The sequence below is a fragment of the Gastrolobium bilobum genome, unplaced genomic scaffold (genome assembly GCF_033153095.1).
Source record: "Gastrolobium bilobum isolate Gb01-03AN ecotype WA unplaced genomic scaffold, APGP_CSIRO_Gbil_v1 utg1951, whole genome shotgun sequence".
NCBI lineage: Eukaryota > Viridiplantae > Streptophyta > Magnoliopsida > Fabales > Fabaceae > Gastrolobium > Gastrolobium bilobum.
In genome coordinates, this window is record NW_026898281.1 from 405,981 (window position 1) to 418,044 (window position 12,064).

General features: G+C 35.8%; 1 protein-coding gene across 4 annotated transcripts; it reads right to left on the minus strand.

The window, feature by feature from the left end:
* Positions 1 to 330: 330 nt before the first annotated feature.
* LOC133314493 (topless-related protein 3-like) lies at positions 331 to 10,828 on the minus strand. Of its 4 annotated transcripts, XM_061515979.1 has the most exons (26): positions 10,431 to 10,828; positions 8,835 to 9,014; positions 8,628 to 8,741; positions 8,198 to 8,356; positions 7,705 to 7,879; positions 7,637 to 7,651; positions 7,467 to 7,596; positions 7,042 to 7,157; positions 6,764 to 6,896; positions 6,567 to 6,676; positions 6,332 to 6,401; positions 6,189 to 6,262; positions 6,022 to 6,117; positions 5,853 to 5,945; positions 3,965 to 4,092; positions 3,619 to 3,853; positions 3,364 to 3,534; positions 3,194 to 3,277; positions 2,630 to 2,782; positions 2,422 to 2,532; positions 2,139 to 2,318; positions 1,934 to 2,062; positions 1,735 to 1,830; positions 1,195 to 1,377; positions 940 to 1,115; positions 331 to 766 (listed from the first exon to the last, which is right to left on the minus strand). In XM_061515979.1, exons 1-26 carry the CDS (start codon positions 10,508 to 10,510, stop codon positions 553 to 555), a joined length of 3,405 nt encoding a protein of 1,134 aa, XP_061371963.1. In that variant the 5' UTR covers positions 10,511 to 10,828; the 3' UTR covers positions 331 to 552. The 4 variants fall into 4 exon arrangements, with proteins under 4 accessions (XP_061371963.1, XP_061371962.1, XP_061371959.1 ...); XM_061515978.1 differs by lacking the exon at positions 7,637 to 7,651 and having other exon boundaries at positions 331 to 769; positions 3,373 to 3,534; XM_061515975.1 differs by lacking the exon at positions 7,637 to 7,651 and having other exon boundaries at positions 331 to 769; positions 3,367 to 3,534.
* Between the last annotated feature and the right edge of the window lie 1,236 nt (positions 10,829 to 12,064).

The following is a 12,064-nucleotide window of genomic DNA, read 5'->3' on the forward strand; positions in this document are numbered from 1 at the left end:
CCAGTGAGGAACTTTTTTACTATTCTCATTCATTCCAGATTTTTCTTTTTTCTGTTTACAATTGTTTTATCGTTTAGATCAGTTCTGATTGCGTTGAATATCAAAAGAAATTAGTTCTACTATGGAAATGAGAGATTCTCTCAAACGTGTATCAAATGCAAACTCAATTACTTTATTCTATTCGAATTGCCTATTTGAACTATGTCATTTATTTTGGCACATATTACGATTGCTATATCATTGAAGAATTAATAAAAATAAGAGTCGTATGACAACACATTGCCAATGAAAACCCATTGCCTCTACTGAAGACTATTACTATTTAACCATTTTTACTAAGTTGTTCTGTGGTGGTTCATTTAGTGGAGCTCAATAGCAATAGCAATATACAAACAGATTTCGTATCATAGATGTGAGGAGAATGAACTTGATTCACATTGTTAGCAAGAAACAGGTACGTACACTACAATAAAAGTATAAATGGTGTAATTGAGTTGACTATAACAAATTTAGGTACACAAGACGAGAGCTTACAGCTAAACATTTACCATTTTATCGCTGAGCTTGGTCGGGTGTGTGGTTGCTTGTTGTAGATGATGATGCTGTCCTACTGTTCAATATACCATTATCCATAGGTGGACTAGATCCCCACTTACCATCGGATTCACTGGGCTCTATTACTTTCACCGACCCATTCGTCAATCCAACAGCATATTGGTTGGGCTCTTGTGGATTAGCAGCAATAACCACAGGATACACACCTTGGCTTCTGCAGTGCAACACGGACAACCAGTCAAGTTCCAACAGTAGAATTTCGCAAATCATGAATCACTAAAAGGAAGTTATGATTCCCAATACATCCTTGAATAAATGTTCAATACATACATAACACAATAAAAAACTATAAACTGGGTCCGAATCTGTTGCGATGAGACTTACCCACTTAGAGCCGCCGGTGACATGTATGTAGATAATGCAATACGACATCTTAGTCTCAAACTGTCAGCATCAAAAACCCCAATGTTGCCATCGCAAAATGTAGCATAAATTAACTGACTGTTGCTGGAATAAGATGCACATGATATAGGAGCATGCAGAACATCTTGTGGAACCCACTGCAGCAAAATTAATTTATAAGGATATCTCAATTTTAATTTTTGTCTCTATCAATACAAGATAGAAGAATCTTCCTACCTGGCGAATGCGTTCCATCTTCGAGGCATCATATATGGCCAGCTGAGTCTCATGGGCTACCAATAACCGGAGTTGGTCAGAATGGAACTGCACTCGAGTGTCACCAACAGGAGTCTTTCCCGCAGGTAGTTGTATTGTAATTGATTTTCTTTTCTCCCATGTATCAATGCTCCAAGCACAAATCTGTACGGAAATTATTTCAACCAAGTAAATTGTTATGGAAAGGTACACAATACTATATGGAAACTAAAAAGAAAATGATATTGAACAACACATTGAATATTAACACCTTCCTATAAAATAATTTCAATTAATTTGTTATTTAATTTCTTAATAGTCCAGAATATACAAGCAAGGATATTCTGCTATCCTTTGCACTAGGAAGCAGATCTAACATAACATGGAATAATTAAAAAATCTAAAGACGGATAACTGACAAAGAGATTTCCAAAACAAATTATTAGGTACTAAATAATTTAGCATAAGAGGTTTTCCATGTCACTGAATCTTAAATGAAGGGAGAGCAGTTAAAAGACATACTTGAGCATCAGCACCAGATGAAACCAGGATGTTAAGGTTGGTTGAAAAGGCTAAACCAGTAATACGCTTTTGGTGACCCTTCAAATTTGATTTGACCTACAAGATACCCCCAAGAGAAAACATATATGAGATTATTTAAAAATAATATTATAAATCTTTAAATGAAGAAAGAAAGTAAGCAGTGAAAGATAGCAATCACCTCATCCACTCTAACATTATAAATGTGAATGGTTGAATCCTCCATCCCTATGGCTATGATGTTGTTATCCAAAGGGTGGAAAGCCAGAAAGGTCGAGGCAGGAGGTGGTGACATGAAAGTTGTCATTACCTATAAGAAAGTAAACCATAAGTAACCAGTTGTATCAACTAAATGGAATATCACGGTTGTATCTGGGGACACATACCTTGAATGTCATCATGTTAAATAACGAAACCTTTCCACCACAAGCAGACATAACATACGAATCATTCTTTGAGAGTGCAATACAAGGAACCGCTTCATCAAGGTTGACACCCGAGATATCATTAGTCATAAGAAGACCACTGTTGGGTTGCCAATGTTGGGGAACAATACCGGCAGTCGCCTGTAATCATATAAACTTCAAAATTTTGTTCTCTATTGAAAGGGGAAAAGTAAAAAGCAAAAGGACTGGAGAGGGATATAAGCAAATGTTCACGGAATATTACCTTCCCAGTGGGATTCTGTTCACTGCGAGCCCACTTCCACAGCTTCTGCACACCATTTGAACCAAGTGCCAAAAGACCAGCCCCAGAGTTCGTATATAAAAGTCGAACAACCTATATATGATTCTGAGAGTTAAAAGAAATTCGCGGAATAAAAAGTTGGCAGTAGAAAAATGGCAATCTCATTCTCATACAATCAACATCAACAAACCTTGCTGGAAGAATCAGTGCTGTCAGGCATGGTAACTAACCGACATTGGGCAGGATCCACAATTTCAGACAGCTGCCATGGTTTAGTTCTATCTATTACATCTTCCATGGTTCTAGGTTTCTCCCCATTTCGACCTGTGGGATCAACTCCATTCTTCGTTGAAAATGGAAAAACCAATCAATGAGTTGTGATCAAGTATTAAGATGCAGTACAAAATTCATGAGTAATAAGTAACTTAATCAAAAAGATATAAATAATAATTAACCAAGTTATTCCGCAAAGAAATACCACACATCAAATAACAAAGATATCCAAAAGATTTCCTCCATCATGTGCAAGGCCATAGCATAGTGGGATTACACATACCAGAAGAAGAAAAAGATCAAGCATGTTCCACATGCTTGTGTGTCTTTACAGAAGAAATGAAACATATAGTCATAGACTCATAATACTTAAATATTACTTTTCTAATTGTTAAGCTATGACTGTTAGGCCATAGTCATCATGCTAAGTTGCTAAGATCATAATCATATGCATACTGAGTTCACAGGGCCAGGGTCATACTAGAATTGGAGAAGGCCTGACAGGGGAGCTCCTTTCCACTTTACAGTTGACAGGACTAACATTAACAGCAGAAGAACCGGATACCTAGATAACATTAAAAAAATGGATAGTATAAATACGTATTTTGATCTAAATATCAAGAACCAAGAAAAAGTAAAGAACTATATAACAACCTTGACTGCAGCAGATTCAATGGGTGACTTCAATGCTTCAAATGCTGGAGTTTCAATTGTTCTTAAGGATCTAAGACCAATAGCATTAGCAAGAATTTTGAATCCATTGTCCACAGTAGTAACAGCAAGAAGATTTCCTTCCTTGTTGAATCTCAAGTGTGGAAGGCTCTGAATAGATTCATAAAATCATATATGGGATGTCTTCATTAAGTATCACTTAAACTCCAGAAGAATTAAAACAGTTAACCGTACCTGTAGTCCACCCTCTGCATCAGTGCACGTTAAAAGATTAATATTGTCCATGTCCCAAAACTTGATTTGTCCGTCTTCCCCAGCAGCCAATAAGCGATTTTGGGTTGTGTCAAACTGCACAACACCAGCAGATTTCTTTCTGAAACCATTGTATGTTCTCTTAATGGCTCCTTCACTTTCATTCCATTCAACGAGAAATGATTCTCCCTCTTTACTTGTCCCACAAGAAAACAATCTAGAGAAACAAGGGAAGATAAATAGGAAGACATGTTATTACAGTTTCATTTCGATTATCCATTGAACATGAAACTTAAATAATAATTATCCCAATCCAAATCCATCTTACCTACTTCCATCAGCACTGTAAAGCATTGTAGTACACCAGTGGCCAGGGGCATCATAGTCAACCCTAGAACCCATACTGTCATATAACCAGGCTTTTATTTTGCCATCAATGGCAGTTGAAAATATGAACTGCAAAGTTACAATAACAACCTTTAGTACCATTGAAGGCGGTGTTTACTAGAATAATACAACCATAGACAATATTTCTACATAATACATGTAAACAAAAAACACTCTTGGACTTGACTTGCTAGAACCAAATGAATAGTGAAAGAATTGGAAAGTGATATGGAAGTTGGCACTAGAAAGATGGAAAAGCAAGAAAATCAGAAAACACCTTTCTTGATTACTCTGACCATTTTTTAGACTTTTTTTTTTCCAAAAAAATACGAGACAAATTTTTGAACCCAAAATTCCACACTTCCTTAACTTCCAATTCCACTCCTACCCAGAAAACCATTAAGTCCTTGAAGATCATGTACAATAAGATCACATCTAGACATGTTGGCAAATTGATTTATTTGGGTTACTTATTCACATTGCAGATGAGGTAATGTCACCGACAATGTACAAGAGGTGGGAGGATGCAGTAGCAATTGTATAAGTAATACTATGGTCCTACCTGCTCAAGTAGGATAGGTGGTGGGATAGAAGTTAGTTGACCCAAAGAACATTTAGACTGCAGAAAGCTGGCTTCAAAGGAAAGGAAGCAAAAAGATGCAGTAAATGACACTTAACTCTACTAGAATTGGTCACTTGTGTTAGCTGATTGACCCATCAGAAAAAATTACTAAATTGGAGCAAATCAGAATTTATTTACCTGTCTGCTGTCCCCTTTACACATGGCAAGACATGTCTATTAAAAGAAATAGGTGTGCTCCAGGTGGATTGCACAAGTTCAACCAGCGCATTACAATGCACAAGGTGGAGTTGCGAAATCTACCCTGAGCTGTCACTTGGCAACACATCCCATCCCCTCCCCACTCCCCAGTAATCACGAAAAGAGTTAGAAACAAAAGCATTAGTGTTAACTCTCTTTCTCTCTGTTCTGATTCTTCTTGCTCTGACTCATTATTAGGCCTGCACCTGGAACTCAACTCAGTTTTTGTTGAAGCATCTGTGTGACCTTGGAGGCCTTTCTTCTTCAAGGGGTGGGGGGAGTGGGGGAGACAGCCATGTGCCAGCACACTCATTTTTTTTAATAGTTGTGCAGAATGAATCTGCACATTAGCCATGTCTTCCCACGTATAAAGGAGGACACCAGACAGGTAAACAAGTCCTGATTTACTCCAATTTGCTAAAAAAATTCCAAAATTTCCACTGATGGGTCAATCAGCCAACTTATGTCAACGCTTGTGAGAAGCAACTGATCATAATATAAGACTTACGATCGTGAGATATAAGAAATGATTGACTTCTTACATAGATTTAAAAAAATGGATCCTCGATAAATAAAATTGTAAGACTCAAATTGTCCTTAAGCATATAGCAATGAAAAATGGAAAGAGCATAACCAGATCAACGATACTGTAATACTACAAACATATTGAATTGTAATATCATAAAAATATATAAACAGAGAGATAAAGCACTGAAAGATGTAATTTCTGTGATTGAATACACATACAGATTGCAAGAAGTTAAAACATGCACATCCTCATGTAAAGGGACCATATGTGGATGGGGATGGGAGCAATTGCCCCTCTAATTTCCTAATGACTACAATAATGAAAGAAGTTTTAATACTTTCATAAATTAAACCACCAATCACTATGCAGATAGGTAATATTATAGATTAACAACCTAACAAATTATAACACATGGACAGCAGCATATAACCTTCCAAAGAATGAACTTGCTAAAAAATATATATCATATCTTCTTTATACCTGAATGTTCTCCTTGTGATGAGGGCAGATAGAATATACAGGTGCCTCGTGCCCCTCAAAGTTAAATAGTTTTCGTCCAGTTAAATCCCACACCTACAAAGAGTTTCTTCAGACAAAATAGATAACAGTTTTTGCATAATCTAAAATTGCAATGGTAGATTTTGTGCACCTTTATCAACTTATCATCTCCACAAGTCACAATGGAGAGTTGTTTATTTGGATGAGCAAATGCCAGGTCATTCACGCCCCCAATATGGGCATCAACCTGCATCAACAAGGAAATGTAAATCAAACTGCAATCACAATTTTGGTAACTTTTGTTTAGAATAACCTCACCTCTATACGCTGGACCAGCTCATTTGATCCAGTGTAGGTATATAAGTGAATCAAATGTTTAGTAAATGCAACACCTACAGCAAAGCCACCAGTAAGATATTGACTCTGATAGCTTCAAAAATGATTTCAAAAACATCACATACCCACAAAACATCCATCAGGGCTCCATGTGACACGGCTGACAGAAATAGGTGCATCTTTGACTACAGCGGCCTGTGAAAATTCTAAACAATAAGATTCCAAAGGTTTTCAATTTTCAAGCACAAATGACCACCATAATAATATATATTAATTGTCTAGTCAGACTGCAATTAAGGGTACTATAGAAAGGAAATATTGGACAGTATAAAAAAATTCATTGAAAAATGAAATTAAAACCTGAAATGGTAATGAGCACGCTGATATATCCCATATCTTGAATGGCTTTGAGACCAACCTGTCTCGCAACCCAAGTTCCCAAAGGGTAATTTCACCATTATTAGAACCAACTGCTCAATGAAAATATATTGAGTTATATTTTTGTTGTGACTTTAATAATGAAATATTACACATAACACAGCAATGATAGAAAATACCAAGAAGTAAGGTTTGGTGAGAAGGATGAAAATCCATGCTTGTCACAGAGGATCCTTGATGTAAAGTCATAGCCACTGTTCTTGGTAGATCATCTAGCGACCAAGAGGCTTGTCGGGCCGCAGGATAGGAAACCTAAAATAGTATAAATGAACCATAGTGACATGAGTCACCAACCATTACAAAGTCAGAAGACCTACGCAGCTTAGTAGCAGAAAATTTATTGGCATTGTGAAATACCCAAACCAAATCTAAATTAAAAAGAAAATAGTAAAATTACCTCCTCCACTGAAGGACCAGGCCGGAGTCTTTTCATTAGCAGTTCATGATCAGCATTCTGACAATCAACCATGCCAGAAGTTGTTGGAGGTGTTCTTGGATGCTTCAAGATAGGAACTGTTTGGAAAAGAGTAGGAGTGTTTAAGCCATGACACCCTCTTGCACTATGAAATTAGTTAATAATGTAAAATTCTAAGCAAAATTTAAGAACATGCTCTCCTGCTCACTAAGCCAAGTAAATGGAATTTCAACTGCCAGGACACTAGTTACAACATTTTTTTCAAATTAAGTTGAAGGAGTGAAAATGTCTAGGGTGTGTGCCATGTAAAATTTAACGGGACTCATGATGAGAATTATTAGCAAAAATAAGTTAACCACAATTTTTTTTAAGGAAAATAAGGACAATAGGGTAACCAATTTTCTAACCTTGATTCTGTGGAACAGGTATGGTTGATGCTGTGACAACAGCCGCTTGGACAGATGATGAAGCTGAGGCATTGGCCATCCAACCAGCCAAAGCATTAGCATTTGCAGTTGCTGCGGAAGGTGGAAAGGGCTATAGAAAATAAATGAAAACAAAATATTCATTAATCAACAGGATAAATTACATTCTAATCCATTAAAAATGTAAGGGACCAATTTTATGAAATGCAAGGTGTCATACACCATGAGCTCCTAGTGAAGGATAAACAGCAGGCTTTGCAACAGCAGCAACTGGAAGAGTGACAGGTGTAGGTGCTAGAGGACCGTTAGGAGGTGCACACGTGTGATCAGTGAATAAAGTCTTTATATCTGGGTTTGGCCTTGGGTTTTTACAAAGCTGATGCTGCCAGTTCAAACTGCATTGATAAGGAATACAGATAGATTAATAAAAGAAAAGGCAAGCCATAACAAGTTACAAAATCACATAAATAAGAAATAAATAAATATGGGTAAAATTCCACATTCTTATCATTAATCAAATAATTAAATCAATAATCATTAATATATAAGGAGTTAAAGCGTCATTTTGTATGTGCTGAGAAAGCAAAGGCCACACAATTTGCTTTTCATTTGCCATGCAGAAAAGAATCCAACCAACTACACAGCAAAGTCTGGTGAGGAGAGAGGAAGAATCAGTTGACTAGCATATTTATCTACAAATATAGCATCCATACCTTTGGTTGATTAAGGTCCGCAATCTTGATGACTTAAGAGTAGGGAAGAGAAGCTTATCACGGAAAAGAGGATTTGCCTCTATGAGCTTTTTTAGTTCTATCAACATAATCCCTCGAGCAGTTTTGGTGTCACCATACTTTGACAGCTGCTCATTCTCCCTGGCATATGAAATGAAAGGAAAAACTTTACAGTCTTACCACTTAATTAATCTGCCAGATATATTGGTCATAAAAAGCAACATGACACAATTTGGTTTAACTTAGTACTTCACAATCCCCATCCTGTTATTGTTTCATGAGATTTGAATGAACATTCAGGAGTATCGATGTTCAAATCAGATCAGATTGTCTGTCATTTTTCCCATCAACCTAACAGAAGGCACCAAAAAACAATGTTGTATTACATTAGGCTATATATTCAAGATATTACCTGAAATTGTTAAGTGTTAACAGCTGTGTGATTTCTTTGTATAGTTCCTCATTGAAGGTGGAGAATACTTTTAAATCGCCCACTAATATCTCAACAGCCTTTGCCCTATCTTGCCTAAAATTTAAAAACACCAGAGACAAAAGAGCATGTGAAGTATAAGCACAAATACAAATAGAAAATCCCAAGAGGTTTCAAATGAATATATACCTATCAAGTGCTTCCAGATATTTCTGCTTCCTGATTTCAAAGAATATTTTCATGGAGTATCTGTTATCATCAACTTTGGTAAAACCTGCTAAGTACTTCTCAACTTCTTCCCATTCACCAGCCTGTACTTTTTCTTCAAAGTATTTCATGTTGAAGAAAAACCCAGATTCTTTCTCAAGCCTGCACCACAATTAAGCAGTTAAAAGGAAAGAAACATAGTAGTTAATTGCACCGTAATAACGCCGCGAGCCGAGCAGTACGGGCATTGCGGTGCCTCACAGCAAGAAACCGCAGCGGAACGCGACAGCGGCCATTGCGATTGCATTTGCGGCCAAATCGCGGCCATATTGCTGTCATAAGGCAAAATGTCAATTTTGTCCTAAATTTAAATGTGTAACAGAAAATTTTTAAGGGTTTTTTAGTCTATCTGCGTCTCTCTCTGTCACTTATGCTATCTCTACCTTTAAAAAATGTTTCTTTTTGTCATTATTTCTATCATGTCTCTATTTCGCTATTTCCGCAACAGTAACCCGCTATAGCGCTATAGCATTTTTCGCGGTTGGTTGCGACATACCGCAATCCGCATTTGATAACTTTGGAAAGATATAAAAATTTATGCTGATGTACAAAATTGGAAATGTTCAGCAGAGATAGAGAAAAGAGTTTTCAATTAATTTAATTATCATTTAAATTTCAATTTGTAAGTGATGAGATTATTTATCTCTGCCTTTCTGATGGAAAGGAACTCGCATATTACCATTAAAATATTTACTAGTTAGGCTTTTTTTATTTGGTAAATAAAAAGTTTAGATTAGGGAAGGCATGTCCTCGTGCAAGGGAAGGGAAGACCACCAACCTAAATGAGCATTTAAAGTGAGACCAAAAACAGAAAGCTAAAAATCAAACCCAAACCACGGTTAGCAACTTAGCGTGGGCAGAAGGTTCAACCATTGGCAGTAGTTCAGCCTTTATAGTAAGCAATTCATTGCTTTCTACGCTAGAGAAAACCAAGTGGACTAACAGTAAACGAAGTAAGTGCAATATATATTGCTCTCCCCCCTTTTGTATGGGTAACACTGAAAATCTGGCAGGATGATTGAATATTAATACAGAATTCAATTGTCAATTGCAGGAGGTACCTCCATGTATAATGTATTAATGTATAGATTAGATTTTCATAATACACACGTCAATTGAATAAATCACAGCCACGCAGCTCTGTAATTCATTTATCCACGTTGAAATTATGAGCGTTTTGAATTACAAAGAAATCAGTTTTAAGACATAAATTTGAAAAACATTCCTCCTCTTATTTCCCTATTATTCAGCTCATTTCCAATACAGTCCACAATCCAGAGCATATCATATCTAAAGCTGAAACCCGCTGCACAAAAAGATTAGCTCATTTTTAATGGCCCTTTTCAATTTCCACAAGTTGTCAACCCTTATAATAATAATAATAATAATAATAATAATATTTTAACATCAAATTTTTCCCTCCGTTTTGCTGCATGAATTGCAGAGAGAAAGAGACAGAGAAGTAAAAGAACAGCAAAAGAGAAAAAGAAAAAAGAAGAGGGGACCAAGAGGGCTTACTTGTGCACAGAATCTTTGAACTTCTCCTCCTCCAGAAATTGGAGTATGAGAAACACCAATTCTCTGCTCAAAGAAGTCATAGCGGGTCCTCAAATCTGAAACAAACCAGGAATCTCGATCTTTGAACACCGATCTTTCTAACTCAAAAAATAATCGAAAACCTCAAGCCCAAAGGAAACAGCACGTGACTTCAATTCCACCAAACAGAGAAAAATCAGGGACGAACCATAAAACCTCAACCTAAATCTGGACTCACATACAGTCCGCAACCTCAAAATCCTCAAAAATTAAGAGCTTCTTGACGATTATATAAGCTCCAAGTTCGAGAAATTCTAGGGTTTGAAATGCTGCAGATAAGAAGAGGAGAGAGAGAAAGAAAGTGAGAATGAAGAAACTTGGTCTCGCTATCTTCGATGCTTTGTACAGAGGGGTCTTTCTTTTTCTACGGACCTATCAGACATAAGTATGTCCAATTATGTGATAAGTACGACTACTTATCATGGTACCTATCATTTCGTGATTGATAAGGCAATTCGGGAGAGAGTTGCGGATTCCAAACTACTAATTCAAATCTAGTGAATATTCGCAACATACGTCCATTGGGCCCTACCTTTTCTGTACTGTCGTTTTCCCTTTTGAAGTGATAATAGTAGAATCAATTAATACAATTCATGTCCCATCTTCTCGCTATCTTCGAATTTTCTCGCGAGAATTTCGGGATTTGATCATTCCGAGGATGTGAATCCACGCGCTTACAGCATTTATTCCGGGGCCACATCTCCATTGTCGTTTTGTTTCTTTCTTTCTTTTTTTCTTTCCCTTCAGTTTCCATTAATTCTTGTCTAAAAGTCGGTTATGAGCTATCTTTTTCTGGTTAGGAGTGTATTAACCAGTTATAACGCAGTTCCCACGAAAAAAATTTCTTGTCTAAATTTTAGTAACAACTTGTTCAAGACATTAATTTAGATGATGAATTGAATATATCTTTTATTACCCGTATCCTTTGTTACATTTTATATTTTAAATTAATTTTAAGAAAAATAACTTATCATTTTAAATGACAAACTTTGTGTTATTTTTTATGGAATTACATCATTTTAACATATTTTTTGTATTCTCTCTTCTTCATTTTTTTTCTAATTTTATAAAAAGAGAAAATGTTAAAAAAATTCCGAAAATATACCAAAACTACATAATTTCATTAATAATTACATAAAATTATGTCATTTAAAATAATAAATACTTTTCTGTTACTTTTAATGCTAAAAAAAGGGAATTCAGCTTCCACTTGAGGCTGTCAAATTAAATTTTGATATTAAATTTCTCTTGATTAATTATAAATTTATTGTGTGGAATGCGTATTCCAAGTCGCTTCAAAACTGTAACAAACTGAACTTTGAAAGAAAAATATAATAACAAAAGCAAAGGAATATTATTTCTTGTATGAAATAATTTTTTTATGCAATGTATGAGACAATTTTTATTATGCAATGTATGAGAGAATTAGTATCATATATCATGAGAAATAAATCCCAAAAACAAATATTTTCATTTTACAAAATCAACTTCAATGAATTTCGCATGTTTATTTTAAAAAATTAGATTCTTTAAGTAGTTATTTTAATGCACAAATT